This window comes from Thamnophis elegans, chromosome 1 (genome assembly GCF_009769535.1).
Source record: "Thamnophis elegans isolate rThaEle1 chromosome 1, rThaEle1.pri, whole genome shotgun sequence".
NCBI lineage: Eukaryota > Metazoa > Chordata > Lepidosauria > Squamata > Colubridae > Thamnophis > Thamnophis elegans.
Genome location: NC_045541.1, coordinates 171,110,668 through 171,132,108, shown reverse-complemented (window position 1 = coordinate 171,132,108; position 21,441 = coordinate 171,110,668). Strand labels below are relative to the sequence as shown.

Below are 21,441 nucleotides of genomic sequence, written 5' to 3'. Positions count from 1 at the left end.
TGGCTACGCCCACCATGGCCATGCCCACTCCGGGCCACACCACACCCCCAGGCCTCCAAGGTCACACCCAACCCTGATTCGTTGTGTGTGATAAGCATACCCAGGGTCACGTGATCAGAAAGTTTACACTTGGCAAACGGCATGTTGTGATGACAGTTGCAGCGTCCCCGAGATCACATGATCATCACTTGCGACCATCATAGCCAGCTTGCAACAAACACACAAAGGCAGTGGTTATAATAGCATGATTTACTTAACAGTTGCAGGGATTCCCTTAACAACCATGGCAGAAAAGATCATTAAATTGAGTGTGGCTCACTTCACCACCACCTTGCTCAGCAACAGAAATCCTGGTGCCGGTTGTGGCTGTAAATCCAGGACTATCTGTATCCTTAAAGTACTTGAAAAACATTTTTCACTCTTGGCCTCAAATCACTGGTTGCTCATAGAGAAAACTGTGCTTCTGCAGAGGCGGTATGGTTGGGGACCCTCAAAGGTTAGCCCCAGTTTAAAGAATGCCCTCGGAGAACTTCCATCTTCAACCCTTTCGTCCTTCATGGTTTTTTTTCTTCTCATCCTATAGAGCCAACCCGGAAAGAAATCCAGCAAAGCAGAGGGCGTCCTCCCAAGCACTCAGCGCCATCCCGAGCTGCTGCGCCACTTCCAAGAGGTAGGAAGTCTGTGCTCAACTTAGAATAGAATAGCATAGCGTAGAATAGAATAGAATAGAATAGCAGAGTTGAAAGGTACCTTGAAGGTCTTCTAGTCCAACCCCCTGCGTAGGCAGGAAATCCTATACCGTTTCAGAGAAATGGTCATCCAACACCTTCTTAAAAGACTTCCAGTGTTGGGGCATTCACAACTTCTGGAGGCAAGCTGTTCCACTGATTGATTGTTCTAACTGTTAGGAAATTTCTCCTCAGTTCTAAGTTGCTTCTCTCCTTGATTAGTTTCCACCCTTCGCTTCTTGTCCTGCCCTCAGGTGCCTTGGAGAATTGTTTGACTCCCTCTTCTTTGTGGCAGCCCCTGAGATATTGGAAGACTGCTGTCATCTCTCCCCTAGTCCTTCTTTTCATTAAACTAGACATACCCAGTTCCTACAACCGTTCATCGTATGTTTTAGCCTCCAGTCCCCTAATCCTCTTTGTTGCTCTTTATCTGCACTCTTTCTAGAGTCTCATCTTTTTTACATTATGGTGACCAAAACTGGATGCAGTATTCCAAGTGTGGCCTTACCAAGGCATTATAAAGTGGTATTAACACTTCACGTGATCTTGATTCTATCCCTCTGTTTATGCAGCCTAGAACTTCTAAGACTATTGTGAGAGGGTTACACAGGAGACAAGTAAGGAGAACATTTGAGAGACTAGCTGAGGGATGAATGGAAATGTGGTTTAGCCAGGAATAGAAAATCTGCAGCCAAACCTCCCAGCCTGTTTGCAGTGACCCCTGGAGTACCCGACATGACATCACTAATATGCAGAAACAAATCACTGACTTAGAGTAATAGGCTTCCTTTTTTATTGTTGAACATAAATTAAAAAATCGGTGTTTGAAGCTATTGTCAAATGCCAGGAAAATCAGGAGACAGTTCAAATAGGTATCAAGATATATTGAAAGCTTAAGTTCTCTACAAGAATCTGAACTACTAACAGCCAGGGGGAAATTAGCGGGAGGTAAGAGTAAAAGGAATTCAAGATGGGCTGGATTTAGATTTCTTGTGGGCACAAAGGGATTCATGACTTATGACATGTTTGACTCCCCCCTCAGTCTCAGCCTGGACATCTCCTACAGCTATTATTAAAGTAGGAAAACAAGCAGACCAGAAGCTAAAACATTCAGTCCTGGTCGTCTTGATGTCATGGCTATACTCTCAGCCCCCCTCAGAACTGGAAGTGTGGTGGAGGTCTATACACAACTGAATTTACTTTATTTGTGTGTGGGGGAGGGGAGTGTTCACCCTTTATCCTAAATCTTAGCAAACAGCTGGAGATAGAGGAATGCAGAGAGTATTGATGGAGGGATATAAAATATGTACCAGTACTATCGAGATATAATACAATTGTCCTCAATTTACAACCAGCTGTTTGGCAACCAAAGTTATGATAGATTACCTCTCAAAAGATACTTACAACCTGGTGCTGATATTCTGACATCTGTCCCAATGCAATCACATGTGCATTTTGGATACTTGGCAACTGGCCAGCTGAACACTGGGCTGCATTTATGCCTGTTTGTGGTGTGCTGTGGCCTCTATGATTTTTTAAAATTTATATAAAGAATGGTATCATCTTCTAGGTCTATGCATCAGAGAGAAGCATGCAGATTTTAAAATGTGTGGACTTCAACTCCCCAAATCCTCTTTTTGAATTCTGGAAATTCAAATTAAAGTTACCAAATTTGAGAAACACTGATTTAAAAAGTTTAGCAGCTAAAATTCACCCAACATAGTGAACTATATACTTTCATAATTTTAAGCCTGCATAGTCTTAGGCTCTCTTAAGAATTTGAGGGACCTCTAAAACTTTTAAGAATTAACACCCCTATAAAAGCACATTTCCCAAAACATATCCCAGATCTCCTACAGAATCTAAATGAGGGATAAGGGGCGGCTTATCTGCCGAACAACTAATAGGTGAAAAGCAGATGGTTTAATAAGGCTGCTGTTTGGACCCCTTCTAGGAGGAAATCAATCAGTGATCTGCAGGAATGGAGCTGCTCAACTTCCTTACAACACCAGGCAACAGGAGATGACCTACTGCAGTCCCCAAATGCCTGGATCAGGTCCCCCCGCCACGGCACTTCCAAGACAAAATATGGCACGGCGGCCAAAGGCCAGGGTACCCCCAGATCAAAACATGGAGTTCCTCAGTGTCCCCGACCAGGGCATGGCTGGGTACGTACTACTTTGTTTCTTTTTTTAAAAAAGCTAAAGATTTCCACTGTCCAGTGGTGTCTAACTTTAGAGGGCGGTTGCTCGTCTCCGTTTCCTCGGATTGGGACAACTCGCCATGGCCAACTTACTGTGGGACAGCTTGCGATGAGACAATGTAACAGTACTACTTAATTATTTAAAGTAAATTAATTATTATTTTTTTCATTTTTGCCATTCACATTTTATTTTGCCCTGGAGAATACTTGGTGCTCTCTGAGCTTGGTATTTGCTTGCAGATGCTTTATTACCCAATTAGATGATCTCATCAGTGTATTGATTTCAGAATATTCATGAACTGGCAGAGACGTGGTAACAAGGTCAGCCAATGAATAAGGCTTAGTAACATGGTCAGCCAATGGGAGCTGAAACCGTTTGGAGTCTGGGTGTGACTTTGCTCTGAACTGAAACTAAAAGAAACTTATTCTCTGTATAGCCTGCCTGTGTTTGAACTTGCTTACAATCTCTCCTCTCTATCACGTTGGAAGAATCTGCTGTTTGTATTGTGTACATTTATCCATGTGTTATTTATGTATATAAAGAAGTTGATGAATCCTGCTGAATCAGTTCTCTGACTGTGCTTTCTGAATTTTATTTTTGCCACAAACTCTGACAACTGATGATATTAGCAAGTCAGGTGATGAAATGTTTGCAAGCAAACAACCGAACTCAGAGAGCATCAAGGACTCCAAAAAGCCTAAAAATAGTCACACAGCTGTGGTTGTTGCATCTGAACCCCAAAATGTTTGTGATCCACCTTGCTGGTCTGAGACAGAGCAATACACCAACTAAGCTTGGATGAGATCTTGGGTAACTTGTTCGCTTTTCTTTCCAACATCTCAGGACACAAAGGAAAAGAAGCATTAGCCAAAGGCCACCTCCTGCTGCAGGAAGGCCCAAACCACAACCCAAGATTTCCGGACCACGTTGTCGGGCTTTGTACCGGTATGTTAGCCAGGATGTGGACGAACTGAGTTTCAATGTGGGCGACATCATAGATCTCTTGATGGAAGGTAAGGGGACTTCGCTCTGGCCCAGTTGTCGTACCTCACCAATTGTTTTATTGTGAGCAGGGAAATGGAAATCCCCACACTTGCGGCTGGGAAATATCCTAAGTGGGAATCCAGGACTTTCTGTTCTGATATATACATGCCTTTAAGCTTAACATGGGAGTGGTTTAAGGTGCGAATAGTTGCAAAGTTAGTGGGGCGCGATGGCTCAGCGGTTAAACATGCTCAGTTTGTCAGCTGGAAATCAGACAGCCCAGATTCAAGACCCAAGCATCATGCGACGGGGTGAGCACCCATTACTTACCTCAGCTCCTACCACTCTAGCAGTTCAAAAGCATGCAAATGCAAGTAGATAAATAGGTACCACTTTGGTGGGAAGATAACAGTGCTCTGTGCACCTCGATGTATAGTCATGCTGGCCACGTGACCACGGAAGTGTCTTTGGACAACACTGGTTCCCTTGGCTTAGAAACAGACATGAACATCATCCCCTAGAATCAGACACAACTGGACAGGGGGAACTTTTACCTTTTATTTGAAAATTTAGTGGGGTGAATATGTCTGCATAGATTTATGGAGGGATAAAAATTCTGCAGAGACACAACATTCTTTCTATCTGGGTTACATACAGAAACATTTTAAGTACAGGTACTTCTTGATTTATAGGGATGCGATGTCTCAATGGCTAAGACGCTGAGCTTGTCGATCAGAAAGGTCAGCAGTTTGGTGATTTAAATCCTTAGGTGGGAAGGTAACAGCGTTCTGTGCACCTTTGGCATTTAGTCATGCTGGCCACATGACCATAGAGACGTCTTCGGACAGTGCTGGCTCTTCGGCTTTGAAACGGAGATGAGCACTGCCCATTAGAGTCGGGAACGACTAGCACATATGTACGAGGGGAACCTTAACTTTATCTTAGTTCTTGATTTACAACCAAACTGAGGCCAGAGTTTCTGTTGTTAAGCAACACATTTGTTAAATTAGTTGTTCATTTTATGACATTTTTGCCAGAGTTTTTAAATAAATCACTGCAGTTATTAAGTGAATCCCATGGTTGCTAAGCAAATCCAACTTCCCCCATTGTCTTTGCTTGTCAGAAGCCAGTTGGGAAGGTTGCAGATCAGTGGTGAGATTCAAATTTTTTTACTACTGGTTCTGTGGGTGTGGCTTGGTGGGCGTGGCAAGGGAAGGTTACTGCAAAAATCCCCATTCCTTCCCGATCAGCTGGGACTCAGGCGGCAGAGAATAGATGGGGGCGGGGCCAGCCAGAGGTGGTATTTACCAGTTCTCCGAACTACTCAAAATTTCCGCTACTGGTTCTCCAGAACTGGTCAGAACCTGATAAATACCACCTCTGTTGCAGATGGTGATCACATGATTACAGGCTGCTGCAATTATTGTAAATACAGGTAGTCCCCAATTTACAACAGTTCATTTAGTGACTGTTCAAAGTAACAACGGCGCTGAAAAAAAGTGACTCATGACGATTTTTCACACTGACGACCATTGCATCATCCCCATGGTCACGTTATTTACATTCGGATGCTTTGACAACTTCATATTTATGACGGTCACAGTGACTCCCCGGATCATGGGATCCCCTTTTGAGAACTTCTGACAAACAAAGTCAATGGGGAAGCCAGATTCACTTAATAACTGTTAACAACTGTAGTGCTCCACTTAACAAATATGGCAAGATAATTTGTAAAATGGGCCAAAACAAACAACAAATTTCTTACTTGGCAATATAAATTTTGGGCTCAATTGTGGTCATAGGTCGAGGACTGCTATACATGCTGGTTGCCAAGCCACCAAAGTTTGAGTATGTGACCCTGGGGATGCTACATCAGCTGTGAGTGTGAGGATGTTATAAGTCACTTTTCTCAGTTCCATTATAATATTATAACCTGTATAAAAGTTTCCTCCCAAACGCTGAAATTCATAGCACCAGATGCTTTTAAAGAACCCGACATTTCTTTTCAAGAACTCAAGTCTTCCACAGGTGTTCAACTTCAAGAAATGGCAAAAGCAATTAGGCTTATATACCGCCTCAGCGCTTTTAAAGCCCTCTCTAAGCGGTTTACAGAGTCAGCCTATTGGCCCCAACAATCTGGGTCCTCGTGAAAATTGAATAAAATATATTTCCTAGAAACAATCTGGGTCCTCATTTCACCCACTTCGGAAGGATGGAAGGCTGAGTCAATCTTGAGCCCGGTGGGATTCGAACTGCCAAATGGCAGCCAGCCAGCAGTCAGCAGAAGTAGCCTGCAATACTGCACTCTAACCACACTGCACCACTGTGGCTCTTCTACTCTAAATGTAGCTTTTTGTTTTCGGTTTTATAGATAGTTCTGGATGGTGGAAGGGTCGTCTCCATGGCCGAGAAGGACTTTTTCCTGGGAATTACGTAGCGAAGATCTGAACAGAAATAGCAATCTGAAACAGGAAGTAAGAGGCAAGATAGGAACGAGTAAATGAGCCATTTCATGGAAGCAAGTCGGGATAAGCACCAAGAAACTCTTACCTGGGTGTTTCTAAATGGCTTTTTTCAAAACAGCAACCTTGTTGTTAAAGAACCTCATTGAAGAGAGTAGACCTTGCTTGTATGATCTTTATAAGGTGCTCAGATGCTATTTAAGAAAAGCGTTGAGGATGTAGAAATATTTTAAATAATTAGCCGAGAACTGAACGCAGGTGGGAGGTACTGCTTGCTGGGTCTGGACAGCTGATGCAATCTTGTTGGGGGCATTACAGATCATTAAAATGCCAAATTTTAAAACACAAGGATTCCACTTGTCTCCTTTGGTTTCTCAATATGGCACTTCACTAAATGTTACAGCTTTTGTTTATTACGATGGCTGATAAAGTCAGCTTCATGAAGGGGCATCCAGATGAATTGAATCATTTGGCATACTGTCATTGGTAGGAAAGGTATTAAACTGAAGCAATTCTATTAAATGCCTTTCTTCGTTTCCATTATTTCATCCCATAAGTTCAATGTCCTTTAAAAAAAAAAAAAAGTTGCCTCCTGGGTGAATAAATTCAAGCCCAAGTAAAAAGTGTCACACACACACACACACACACACACACACACACACACACTGTCCACCCCATTTTAATACCTAACTCAGGAAAGAAACCTGTTTGCAAACAAAAAACTAAAAACCCTTAATGAAATCAGTAACTTGAAGGAAATACAAAAAAGCCCTATGAATGGCGGTCATACCTCATTCTACTTCAAGAGATGCATCAAAAATTTCTAATTAGTTACGGTTAGATGTATGCCAGTGTTTCTCAACCTTGGCGACTTTTAAGTTCTGTGGAATTCAACTCCCAGAATCCCCCAGCCAGTACAGCTGGCTGTGGAATTCTGGGAGTTGAAGTCCACAGGACTTAAAAGTCACCAAGGTTGAGAAATACTGATGTATACCCTTCTTTTCCTTCAGAAATGGAAAACTATGTACATTTTCCCTAATCCTGTATAGTAATTTGGGTTGAGATACTGACTAGCCTGGTACTAATCATCTTGTGAACTTCTATAGATTAACAACTTTGATCTGAAGAGCTTTAATCTTCTTACTCCAATACTGAACCATCACATTTGTAGGGAAACCCAGGAGGGACCAGCAAAACATGAGAGATGTGGACTCGTAGAGATTTGTAGGTTGTCATATCTTGTTTACCTCAAAGTAAAGGCAGAAGTCCTACCACCCTTCAGCTGTTAAATTGCAGATCCCAGCATACCTCGCCATGGGCCATGTTGGTTGTCAGCTGCATTGAACTGTAGCTCAGGAACATAATCCTGAACTACAAGAGCCACGATAATCCCATCCCTAAACAAGAGTAATATTGGCAATTTATGCCACAGACGGAACCTATGGTTGTCTTGAAAGGATGGACTAATTATGAAAATAGATGGTTGTATTAAGAAGTCAAGAACAGTCTGAGAAATTCATGAAAAGCACTGGAAATTTAGTATGTGCCTTTGGTTACATTTATCCTGTTAGAACATGACTGCTAACATTCCAGGGCTGTCAAATCACGCCCGGTTTAGCGAAAGGGGGGGGAGGAGCCACGATACATCATGTGACACCTCTGTGACAATGTGAATTTGACAGCCCTGTTCTAGGCAAATAACACCACTCCTTCATATTGGAAAATGAAGAAATCAGTAAGCAGAGAAGAGACAAGGCATTAGGAGCCGTGGTTCAGATAAGACAATGAGATAGATGAAGTAATTCATTTGTTTCTTCCCAAACACCAGACCCAGTTTAAGGAGACAGGATTATTTGTGCACCCCAGCTTGAAATACTATGAGTGGAGATCTGGAGTTACTTTCATAGGCTCATTCATTCAAGGCTTGGCAAGAGCCAGTCTTCAATTATTCCTGCAATGCGGCAGAGGCAATTCAGAAAAGTAGCTATGGGATTTATTAAGTTGTCCATTGTTTCGGGATAATTTATCAAGGCAGAAGGGGTGACAAATTTACTGACAAAATTTGAAATTGCCCCAATTGTATTTTCATGTGGGAAGGGAAGGGGCGATAGATCTTGACAGCAAAAAGGCATGGAGATGAGGGGCTCTGAACCCATCATAACCTCATTACAAAATTATTTTCTCATTGCCTGATTCTTCCAGGTGGAGGAAGTTCTTATGATCAGAACTCAAAGACAATTATATACGCTTTTCATTTCCGCAAGTCTTTAGAGGGTAGATTAATACATGTTTTAATATATTTAAAAATATTAATGCAATTAATAACTAGTCAGTGCAGATGAGGAATTCAACCACTGGGGGAGAATTGTTGGATCCCAAATTGTGCATCTAACTTTCCTGTCTCTATAGCATCATCCTCCGAGCTGGCATGCATATTCCTGATATTGGCAGGCTTGAGGCCCTATCCCCACCAATGGGATAGGGCCTCAAGCCTGCCAGATACCATATTTTTCACCCCGAGAGTGGGTGCATCTTATACACTGAATACAGTAGTTTTGGCCTCCCAAACCCCGCCCCCTTCATAAAAATGGATGTGCATAGGCTTTGGGAAGCCTGCAAAGTGTTCCTGTGGGCTGGGGAGGGCAAAAACGAGCAAGAAACGGGCCATTTCTTGCTCGTTTTTGCCCCCCAGTCCCCAGGAGCACTCTACAAGCCTCCCAAAGCATTATGCATGCCGTTCTTTTTGCAAAAAAAGGGACAGATTTTTGCTCGTTTTTTGAGGGGGGGGACACTTTGCAGGCCTCTCAAACGCTCTGCATGCCACATTTTTCACAAAAAATGAGGTGTGCAGAGCGTTTGGGAAGTTTGCAGAGTCCAAAAACTTTTTTTAAAAAATTCTTCAAAATCGGTATATTTTAACCACAGCTATGGACCAGGCTAGTTAGGAGTAACTAGATTTTAGTACAAATGAAAGATAACAATCCAAGGATTACATAGCAATTTGTGCCAATTCCTTTCTAAAATGAAAAGGTTTTGAAACAGTAAAACCAGCAGTAAAGTAAAATATAAACTTTTATTTAGAATTAAAGCGAATACTTCAGTATCACAAACACACAATATTAAACTTCCAAGAAATATACTGCTAATTTGGAGTGAGCATTTATTTTTGCACAATTACAACATGCGGACAAGTCCAGGGGAAAAAAAGAGAAAAGATGACAACAGTTGGAAATTTTCAACATCTTTCCCACCACCAGAGCAGCTGTCACAATAATTCGTACAAAGAGCAAGTCATTTTATGTGTGTGCATGTATGCTGATGCATAAGATGTTGACAAAATTCCTACAGATTCATCTTTGACAAGGAACAAGCTCTAAAAGGCAAACACTGCAATCTAGTCTTCTTCAGAAGAATCTCTTTCAAAGGTGTACACCATAAAGCAAGCGTCAGGTCTCTTGGGGACAAGGGGATGACCTGGTCTCACAATCTCAAAGCCCAAGAAGCTGAAGGTACGGAGCAGCGAAGCTACCCGGGAAAACAAAGAGGTTTAGTACAAATTCCTTGAGATAGAGGACACAAGGCTAACACGCGAGCAAACTCACCCCCCCATTCCACCACCACCCCCCTAGGCATGCAGCCTCTGCTCACCCTGGCACCATCCCAGTCTTCCTTACCTCGGTCATCTCTGTTCTTGTGGAAACAAATGAACACATGCTCTACTTGAAGCTGCTCTTCCGCAAACTCAAGAAGAACTGCAAAACTAAAGACAGGAAGAGAGTGAGGCACTTTCCCACCCCCCCTCAGAGGTATTTCAAAACTATATTTTTTATCTAGCGGAAGATCCGTGATAGGAGAAAGGTTGAAAGATAAAAAAATAACATTTTGTATTAGGAAATCTACTACCACCTACCATATATACTCACAGATAAGCCAAGAATTTCAAGCTCCCAAATGCAGCCGGAAAAAACTGGCTCATTTGTGAACCAGAGCTCAGATCATGGCCTTAATATTGGCTCATTGTATAAATGATGTTATTAGCTATAGTTTTAAGAGTAGTTACAATGTGAAGGTAAGCTTGTGTGTGTGGTGATGCATCTTTCATTGTATTTTGCTCAAATTTTTGAGGGCTGTGTTATGTGCTATTGCCAGAGGTGGTATTCAGCCGGTTTGGACCGGTTCGCCCAAACCAGTAGTGAAAATCGCAGGTGAACCCACCCCAGCTGTATGCTGTCCTATTTAGGCACATTTTTGAGGCCAGGTGCCTGTGCGGAAGGGACATGTGTGAGCAAAATGCATGCACAGGCCAGACACATACGTGGAAAGGGTGCACGTGTGCAAGGAGTGGGAGCGGGCGCATACAGCAAACCGGTGGTAACAAAATGTGAAACCCACCACTGGCTGCTGTGTAAGTTTATGTGATTTTTGCTCCATAATCTTGGGGCCATTTTAAGTTTCATGCTTTTACTTTTACACATGATTACAAAGCAAAAAGCACTTGCTCAAACACCAACAGCAAAATACACTTTCAATGTAGTTGGTGAAAAATAGTTTTGAGAATTAAAAAGCATCATTCTCTCATGCTCCTGAACACCAGAGGGCACTGATCATTTATTCAATACTGTTTCAGTTAAATAGGACAAATAGTATCACCCAACAGCGAGTTTCACTAATTAATTTTCAAATCTATCGAGATCTAAAGTTTGACCTCCTTCACAAATAGCTTCTAGTCATGAAATATGATCGTGGAAAAGTATGAACTGAATACCAGAAAACAGGAAGCATTTGACATAGGCACGAACATAGCTGCAAGCATAATACCAAGAACATAGCATTTTGCAGCTGTGGATCAACAACTATATTACTTGAGATTATGAAATGTGCTGTTGACCTAACAGCAACAGCTCTATTTCATAATGTTGAATATTTCAAAATCAGCTATTTTGCTCTACCTGTCTTTGCTCCCCTCCGGCAAAGAACCATTGGGAAGTTCGATATACAAATTGCTGTTATTCAGCACAGTTCTCCAACTGATGTGTTTGGCATCCGTCAGCCTGGATTGGATGTTCAGGATTTTTGTCCTGTTACTTGATGTTATTTCCTCTGTTACATTCAGCCGATTATCCTAAGAAAGCAAGGCAGAATTTAGATTTATTTGTAGAGCTCCTGAACCCTAAGCATATTGATCAAACAATGCACTCCAAATTTTTCAACAGGACAAGATTTGTTCCTATGCTGGCTTACTTGCCAGGCCCAAAATTCAGATAGGTACAAATCTGCGTAATTGCTCTTAACAGCTAATCCAGAAACCACCCCCTTCCAATTCTTTTACACTTCTCAAGCCCTCCACAATTCAAACTGTATAAATCTCCATTTATAAAGAGGTGGTGTACTTACAGAATAAAATAAGTTAGCTGAAAGATTGTGATCCCTCCGACTATTCCCTCGCCCACCTGGGATCTTCAGGGGTGGGTGAGGGACATCAGGAGCACCACCGAGGCCCTGGACCCAGGTTACTACAGCAACTGAAAGACACCCTGGAACTGAGAGGAAGAAAGAAACATTATTGAGGTCAATATTCAAGGGCAGACTAAAAATTTTAAAATAATCAAATATGGTGAAAAATAGCCCATTACACCCAGCCAGCAAGACGTTATAAACCAGCACTTAGAAAGCCTAAAGTTGGAGATGTCTAGATAATCCCATCAGCAAACAGAGATGAAATTCTCTCACTATCATTCCTCCTCTCTGTTTCTAGTAGTTAACATGGAACATCTAACTTCCAGGAATTGCACAGCTGCCCCCAGAATCACACCTAGATATATATCAAGTGGGGCAGACTTCAGTGCAAAGTCTCTTCTTAGTTTTGGTAGATCTGATAAGCACAGAACCTTTATGTGTTGCAATGCAACCTTTACATTAAATAATCGTTATATTCAGAGACTGTGGTTAAAAAAAAGAACTGCAAATCTACATTTAGATTACAGTAACACATTCTAATAGCCTTTGAAAATGATGTAGAAAACTACAACTGGTAGAAATGTAGCAATCGGGACGCTAGCAAGAAGGAATATTATTGCAATGCAACATTTATCCTCCAATTGATTGCTGACAAGTCTGAATCCAATTCAAAGTGCTGGGTTTGAGCTGTAAAGCTCCATGGCTTCAGAGACCAGTTAATGTAAGTGGAATCTATCTAACCTAAGTGCACATTTAGAGGGAGGAGTTTAGTAGGGTTCCATTTTGCAACAAGTGGGCGTGAACCCAAATATAGCTCCTATTATAGCTGCCCCATTATGGAATGTATCAGTGCCAGAAGGGGAAAAGACAGTATTATTTAAGAAAGCTTTTTGGAAAATGGTTGGTGGTGTCCTGATTTCTCAGTGACCAGGTGAGGGTTTTTTGGTTTTTGTTATGTAGTTTTGGATTGGTGTTCTATTTTATTATTTTAAATAACCAGAAATGATCTGAGCTGGGCAATATATAAGTTGTTAGTAAATACATTTTACATCAAAATCAGATAACTAAGAAAAAGAACAATTTCCTGCAAACATATAATTCCAGACTTAACAGTCCCATCCGAATAGTTCAACTACATGTTAACAGCCCTTCCAGTTGCTTCAGTCTAGTAGTCTTTGCCTGCTGTTCTTAGGCTGTAGGTTAAGCGCTGCCACTTGGAAGTAAAACATTCTTAGGAATTTATAGAATTTATAGCTTCTATGTTAGAAAAATCAGATGCTTCCTTTAGGACCCTAATTGCTATCATAGTACACAAAACTTCCATTCTTTCTTAGGTAGGTTGGCAACCTATTAGATGCTCCATAATTTTCATTTAAATGGATAAATAAAGGTATTTTTAAAAATGTGTGGGTCTGCTCCAATTATATTCTGTAAGAATTCTGTACGGTAGTTCAATTATGCAACTTAAACAGTTTGTCAGCTTGAAAGAATCTGGTACAGTACAGCGTTTTGTTTGCAGAGGTGATTTTGTGTCACAGCACCCAACTTAACTGAAAGCAATTATTTTGCCTTTAACACCAACCACAGAAACTGCTGTTCCTGCTAGCCCCTCCCTCTGCACCATCCTTCATTCTGCAAGCTCACTGGGGTTGCGTCACCACAGCAGATGCAGCAGATCAAGGTCCCCCTCGGGGAAATTCTCATAACCCAGCAGCCATTTGCAAAACAGAAGGGGGAAAAATCCACCATTTTGAACACCCTTTAAAAATCCTGAAATTTTTTAGCGCCAGGCATCAAATTAGCATTCCTAAAATAAACGCTTTTACAGACTGGTTTTTCAGCCATATATGGCGGGGGGAGGGGGGTCCAAAAAAGAAAAAAAAAAGAAAATGCAAAACAAATGATATGTTGGTTCACCTTCCAATCAAGAACCCCTTTCTTGCACCTTGCACACAACTGAGGTTTTTGCTATGTGCTAGATCTTTTTTATTAATGTGCAGTGTGCCATGGCAAAGCAAATTTCACCCTGCACTGGTTGAGTAAATGTTAAAACACGGTTTTAGGGTGCACTCCCAATAATTTAAGGTTTCCTGCTTTGTATGTATTTGAGGGCTGCTTTTAAATTTTAAATTGTGATTTTATTTTGAAGGGTAGTGCACATACTTTAGCAATTAAATAATCAATGAATCCCAAAAGAATAGCTTCAGAAAAATTAGGTATTAAGCTTAACACTACTACTCTTGCAATATGAAACAGCATTTTACTCCTTCATATGGGTAGTTTGTGCTGGCTAATGGAATCCTAAACAAAATGCTGAACTAGCTGGACCTTGCTCTAAATTAGAGCTTAATTTCTCAAAAATCCTGAATTCATTCTTTTGTTTCCAAAATGCTAACCTACATGGGTGAACCAAAAAAGTATGGTAAGGGAACTGTCTTATGCAAGATAGATTCAGCCCAAGCCTACTTTCTAATCATTATCTTCCATACTCAAAAGCTGTATTGTGTCTGAGGCCATTTCAATAGCTCGGAATCAAAGTTTTTCATGGGATACATTATGCGTTCACTGGGTATTTCTTCTGATATCTATGCTCCACAAAAACTAAGCCAAATGGAGAGCTCATAAACACCATTCAATTAAGTATACCAGCCCCATTCTCCATTATGTGGGAAATGTTTATGGATAAAACAGCCTATTTTGCATACTTTGAAGAATGATTCTTTCTTGCTTTGTTTAAAGCTTTGTTTAAAATAAAGAGTGTATGTAGAGAAACGGCAGGTAGTTCTTGCTGAAGCACTTAAGCCATGTATTTTTTTTTAAACCTTGCTAAACATATCCTTAAGATCTCATACATTGGAATCTCAAAAGATAGTGGCCATTCATTTCAGGCTGCCTGTCTAAGGTTATGTTGGCACCATTATTTTAGGTGCTGTAGCATTAATCAACACTGCCAATGCCAGGTCTAGAGAATAAGGCCCAGCTAGTTCTTGGGAGAAATCTCAGCATCATTCGTTTACTGCAAATCCAACAGCAGAAACTACACTAAATGGCATTTGATCCGATTTAAAAAGGCAATTCAGACCTGGCTAGTGGGGATGCTGATTCAATTATTTACTTTTATCACAGTACATAATTCAACTATCTGCTAAAGACAATTCACATTAGAGTTGTCTCAAGAAGACATATCTTACATAGAATCACAAAGGGAAAAAACAACTTTCATTCACAATATTTCCCTTATTCCATCATATACAATGATAAAGGTAGAACAGAAAAAGGGAATTTTTAGATGAAGTGCATAAAGTTGAAACAGGCTATATTTTAATGCAACAATTTCCCAACCACAGGAAGCTCTGGATGTTGGCCTATATATATCCCATTATTCACAATTATTGATCATGATGGCTGAGGATTATACAAGATAGGGAATTCTATGAATGGTATCAAGAGGCCAGCCTCTTTTTATACCTTATGAAAAACTTGCTTGGCTCATCAAAGGAATTTCCTTATTACAATGAATATCTTCTCCTATCAGGAAAAGAAAGTATGTGCAAAGCAAAAAAACTAACCTTATCTCAACCAACAATTACAGTCTCAGCTGGTCTGGTTCAGCTGAGGAAACACTGCATGTGACCTTTGTCTTGGTTAGGTGATCCCCATTTCCAAATCACTGGATTTTTCCTGAAGCAGCTTTTTTCCTGACAGCATAGCACTAATGAAATACTGTGATCTTGATTTCACTGTTCGTACCAAGCCATAATATGCAGTTTGGTTTGACACAGTAGTGTACTGAATGAAGCCCTCTAGTTGTGGCTAAAAATTTGCTTAGCATATATGAATCCAAATTCAGAAAACATTAAAAAATATCAATTACAGCTGGAAGAATTATTAATAGGCAGATCAATTACTGAAGAAAATTCTGTGCCATACAGCCATTCACAAATGTTTTTTTTTAAAATAGGGGAATGATGTAAAGTAAGTGAAGCCATGTTGTATATACAGGGATGGCTGGAAATTACTTTATTTGACTCTTTCTGGAGAGTACAGCAAAGTTTTGTGGTTTCCTTCTTCAAAACTGTGGGGAACCAAAACATTTTCCCTGTAACCATTATTATGACTCTCAGGGGCCAGTGTTAGTTTCTGTTTCTAACTGCAAAGCTGATCGCCCTAATGTCACCCATTTTTCAAGCAAAGGCACATCTGCTAAAGATAAATTCAAATTTAAACAAACTGCTTGCCTATAACATTTCAGGATACTTCTAGCTATAAATTCAAACAGCTTTTTTCTTACGCAGATACTCTCTAAGCAAGTTTATGTACAATTCATATTGCCAAGGAAGCACTGTCAGATTTGGAAAGTATACAATAAAACATACACTTCTCCCACCCTTATTCTATTGAACAGCGTAAGTCTGCTATGTGAAAATCTGAATGTAAGAAAAGCCTGCAATCAAGTGTTTTCTATCTTACAATGGATCAACTGTATCCTGCTGTTACTTCTCAGTTCTATTACAGTGCCCACAATTCACCTAAAGGGGAGCAGATTGGATGGATGCATAGGACATTTGGGGAGGGAAAGGTACAATTTTTCATCTAGAAATAAAACAAGATAACTCCCTTTCTAATAAAACCTTTATTTTTTGAAAGGCAAGATCTGAAGCAGGAAACACCCACATGAAAATGATCTGCATGTCTATATGTGTGTCATCTTATTGCTGCATACTAGCTGGGAGAAAGGAAAGATTTTTCCCCTCTATGAAGATAGGACTTATTTTATGTATAACAGGGAAGGTGAACACTCTTTTTTTTGAGGGGGGACATCTATTCAGGCTTGAAAAGATACACATTTCCTACTACTTGATTGTTGGACCTTTTCATATATGTTAATGCTCAACACCCAACAGACTGTGGAACTGAGAAAACTGTAATAATTCGTTTATAATACACTGACTTTCACATAACAGACATCACCTCAAATAGGACCTTTTTTTCTCTAACCAATGGATATTATATGATTAGGTTACAGAGGATCTTTCCCAGGAACTATGAAATAAGGAACAAGCTTTTTTACTATTAAAAGAGTAGACAGACAGCAACTAATTTTATCAATAAAGGCTTGCTATTTTCCAATTCTCACTCCTGAAATATACCTAAATTTTCTCTACTTTATGCAACTGGAAGAAAAGGAAGCCACCCCCTCCCCCCCCAAAAGCTTTATGGCTTCAATTGCTTTATTGATGGACTGCACATACTTTTTAATTAGGTAAAATGAGTCATTCTTTCTCTTCAATGAGGGACTAATCAGGATTTTTTCATTTTCTTTTCTCCTTAAAACCCAAATAATAATTAGGCAGAGAGCCAGTTCTATACTGTAGCAACCAGGCTCGAAATAGAGACTTGAGTTTTAGTCCCACCTTAAGTTCAAGACCAGATGATGATCTATTTGAGAGACCGCCTCCTGCCAATCACCTCCCTGCGTCCCATCAGATCGCACAGAGTAGGCCTCCTCCGAATTCCATCCACCAGTCAGTGCCGACTGGCGACTACGCGGAGGAGAGCCTTCTCAGTTGCTGCTCCGACATTATGGAACAACCTCCCCGTGGAGATCCGTACCCTCACCACAGTCCAGGCCTTCCGCACAGCCCTTAAGAACTGGCTATCCCGTCAGGCCTGGGGATAGGATTACTCTCACCCTGCCCGAATGTTGACTGAATGTTGTGCTTTTATGATCAATTTTTTTTTTTTTTTTTTTTAATCACGATTCTTTTCTTTTTAAGTCTTGTCTTGCACTCCCTTCCCTTTACTGTTGTAAGCCGCCCTGAGTCCCCTCAGGGAAAAGGGCGGCATATAAATTTCCAATAAATGAAATGAAATGAAATGAAAATAAAAATCTTGGGCCAGATCTCTCACAGACTTAGGAAGGAAGAAGCAATAAGCAAACCACTTCTGAGAAAAAAAACCTTGCCAAGGAAACAGTCAAGTTACCAGCAGTGGACTAGACTGGAAGGCGGGCACATCCAGTAATAAGGCCTCCACCAGCCTAGGCCCTATTTAGGGGAGAAGAGGGAAAGTGAAACACCATCCGTTGATATCTATACTCTCTCTCTAGCTATCTCTAATCAATCAATCAATCAATCTCTAGTCTATCTATCTCTCTATCATCTAATATCTAGCTATTTAGCTATCTCTATTCTATCTACCTACCTACCTACCTACCTATCTATCCAATCTCTATTTAATCGATTCCCTTTTTTACTACTCTTCTGTTCTGGTCGGAAAGTAGCTAATAAAAGCGCACAGCTAGCAGGAAGTATGGAGTTCCTATATAGAAAACCTTTAAGAAAGCGCAACTCTCGGTTCTCTTTTTTTCTTCCCTTTTTTATGCCAGTTTCGGCTGCAAAGAAGGAAAGGAGCTTTCGGACTCGTCCTGTTCCCACGAGCCGTTTCTGGAAGCTCTTCAAAACGAGGGCTAGGGCAGCAAGGTTTAAGGAACACAGGCAACTGGACGCCAATCCCACTAGCCTCCCCTTGTAAGGCTAAGGGAAAGCAGATGGAGGAGGATCGCAGGAGACGCGCATCTCTCCTCCACACGAGGCAAGGCTTTTTGGGAGAACCGAGTCCTGGGGGTGAAGCGGGGACAACGCGGCGACCTCGGTTTCCGAAGGCTCGCTCTTCCCCCTCACCCCACGCGTTGCTAGGAGAAAAGGGGGCGTGGTCCCGCCGGCTCCGCCCCCTCCCCTCGTGCCTGGGCGGGGCTAGCAGGGCGAGGCCGCGGAACTAGGCCGCGGAGCGTGAGGCGTTATTTTGGCCGTTTGTTTTTGCTTTTTTCTTTCTCCTCTCCTCTCACCTCCTCAAAGCGGCGTTGGTGGGCAGGGTGGGCATGGTGACGATACTGGTCTTTTTATTTCCTTCCTTCTCGCGGGCAAAGCAATGACTGTTGAGGATCCGCTGCAGGGAGGATTTCACCATCCGGGCCGCCCCCTGGTCGCCGAACCCCCGGTCGGGTCTTTGCCCTTTTCTCCTTCTCCTTCCAGCCCCCTCCTTCTCGGCTACCTCTTGGCAAGGATTTCCTTCGTTCTCCTCTCTTCGACAACACAAAATGGCGGGCGGCGGAGGACGGCCAACTGCCTTTATATGGCAGTGGGCGGAGATAGCCCCGCCCATCCGTGGCGTAGGATTGCGTAAGCGGCGCCCACTTGCATTTAACGAAAGCCCGGCCTACTTCCGGTTGCTTAGAGCGGCACCCCTCCCACTTCGAGTCTGCTGCCTCGCCAATGCTTTCGTGAAAAATAAGGCCACGCCCCCTCCCCTTTCCCTCCCTTTTCTTCTTCTCCACCGTTCGGTCGTGCGGGTCTCTTCTCTGAGGTAAACAGTATTTTCTCTTCCGACCTCCTCGCCTTTGAGGCGGTGCCAATGGGGAAGAAAGCGTTTGTGATTGGCCGATGGGCCGAGACGAAGAAAATGGTGGGGGAGCATTGGTTAAGATGCCGCGTGCGCACACCCTAGTACATTATTCGTTAGGGGCATAGTAGGCAGATCCAAGTGGAAAGTTTCATTGGCTTAAGGAACGTATAGTTCGGCACTCCATTGGTTGTGAAAGTTGTCTTTCTGGAAGGTGACGACGACAAGCGGGGACAGAAGATAGTGAGGAACCTGCGCACGGTCAAGGCTTTAATGGCGGAAGGGTGGAAAGAGGGCAACCCCATTCGGCTGTTTCAACACCTTCCCCCCAAAGTATCAAAAAATATCAAATCTATATGGTCTTCCACCTCACAAAAAGTGACCCTTCCAAAAAAAAGTATAAAGTAATAAACATGTCTTACACAATTATATTAAAATTATTTTTTTAAAGAGCACGTACGAGAAACGATGAACACCCCCCCTCAACATCTCACCGGTCCCCGAGACCCCCAAACCTGACGACAAGGCCAGATCTTGTGGGACTTCTGGAAAATAAGAGAGCTGACCTTACTTTTGGGAGGGGAGACAGACGCCACGGCAGAAAAGGCAGGGGGAAAAAATATTTGCAGTCCAGAATACAATAAAAAACCCTTTTTTCAACTTTGCCCCCTCCGACCCATTCAATTGTCTGCTACGTATACTGCCTTGAGTTCCTGAAGGAATAATTTAGGTATAAATTCCCTAACCTTCCTCCAATCTTTAGTGGCCCCAGGACACAGTTCTCCCTCTAAGCCCTTATACGGTAGCCTAAACTGATAATCATAATGATATTTAAATTATCTTGTTATTTTTTAAAGAATTAGTTTTTCTTTGAAAATCCTCATGAAGCAGATTCTCCTTTAATTCATAATTATAATGTGAAAATAAACGGCATCAGAAAAAAGCCACCCATTTCAAGTTTCTTCCTGTTCCATTCAGTATTCATATCAATGAATAATTTAGAAAGAGGGAAAGACTATATTCTTAATAAATGAAATTGTTGCAAAGCTCCCATACCCGTAGAGATGTTTTGTCAAACAAAATGAATTTCCAAAAGATAAAATCCAATGGTTTTATCTGAATAAGAAATATCAAATGCATCAGTATGGGGCGGAGAGTAAACCATACTCATTATTAATATATATGAAAAACATCTAGAAGTCTTGGTCAATAACAAGCTGAATGTGAACAGACAATGTGATGCAACTATGAAAAGCGCAAATGCAATCATCAGCAGAAATAGAGTGCCTAAACCATTCAAAATGAATTTATGAAATATAAAGAACCCTACTATGAAACAGCCTCAGGCAATTTGGTAATTGTTTTATTCTTTATTCTCTAAAAGGAAAATGGACCCGGTGGCAGAAAACATCTTACAAGTCATTGATTCCCCCTAGTAAAACTTGTTTCAGAGAGCACAATAAAGGGGGTGGGGGGGATATTTCTGAGATGCTAAAGACATTCTCTGTTCCTAGTCCACAGGGACACCATAGTGTCAGAAAGCTTTTTTCAAGTTTTATACATTTCCCACTTTTCAATAAGGCTTACAATTTACATTTTATTGATTGTATATTGTATTGTATGTATCCTATCCTATATGTACATTGTCAAAAGTCCTTAGGAATTCGGTAGGCCTATAAGTAAGAATGTATATAATTAAAAAATATACTCTTATTTACCGTAGTCCTTTTTGTATAGGTGATACAGTAATGCTTATTTAGGTTCAGTTTACACAAAATGTGGATCCACAGAACTTCTGATCCCATTTTACCTTGAAAAGAAGCATCCTTGGGATGAAAAGTAAATAGTTGGATTTTTTTCTCCATGTTTCATTGTGGATCAAAACATTTTCCTTTTTTTGTACCGTAGTCTAATAAAGTCAGCTGCTGAAGTCTCAGTTTATATATTATGTTCACTTAATATAGAATAATGCTCTCACAAGGACATTTTGTGTAATGTACTTGTTTCTTTTCTGGATGCTTCCACCATATTGATCTCTTTTATTCATCCAATCATTCACCAGCTCTGATGTGCCTAAAGCTTAGTTGTTCTCACTCTATAGAAATGGTTGCAATGGGTGAAGATTAAGATAAGCATTCCTTTTGCCTAGAAAAATAAATATTAAGCTCATTTCATTTCTGTTTTTGTTATATTAACAACATAATA

General features: G+C 41.2%; 2 protein-coding genes across 2 annotated transcripts in view; one reads left to right on the top strand and one right to left on the bottom strand.

Moving 5' to 3' along the window:
- The window catches only part of MYO1F (myosin IF), a 76,593-nt gene extending 69,415 nt beyond the window's left edge, over window positions 1-7,178 (top strand). The window contains exons 25-28 of the mRNA XM_032212078.1: window positions 584-670; window positions 2,683-2,896; window positions 3,776-3,945; window positions 6,288-7,178. Coding sequence (XP_032067969.1) covers window positions 584-670; window positions 2,683-2,896; window positions 3,776-3,945; window positions 6,288-6,364 — 548 coding nt within the window. The 3' untranslated portion in view covers window positions 6,365-7,178. The remainder of the gene's footprint in view (window positions 1-583; window positions 671-2,682; window positions 2,897-3,775; window positions 3,946-6,287) is intronic.
- A 2,337-nt stretch (window positions 7,179-9,515) lies between these two features.
- Window positions 9,516-18,950, bottom strand: OAZ1 (ornithine decarboxylase antizyme 1). Its single transcript, XM_032211750.1, is given in 6 exon segments — window positions 9,516-9,903; window positions 10,053-10,138; window positions 11,328-11,500; window positions 11,773-11,859; window positions 11,861-11,918; window positions 18,683-18,950. Coding segments are annotated over 6 exon segments (657 nt in total). The 5' UTR covers window positions 18,805-18,950; the 3' UTR covers window positions 9,516-9,772.
- Between the last annotated feature and the right edge of the window lie 2,491 nt (window positions 18,951-21,441).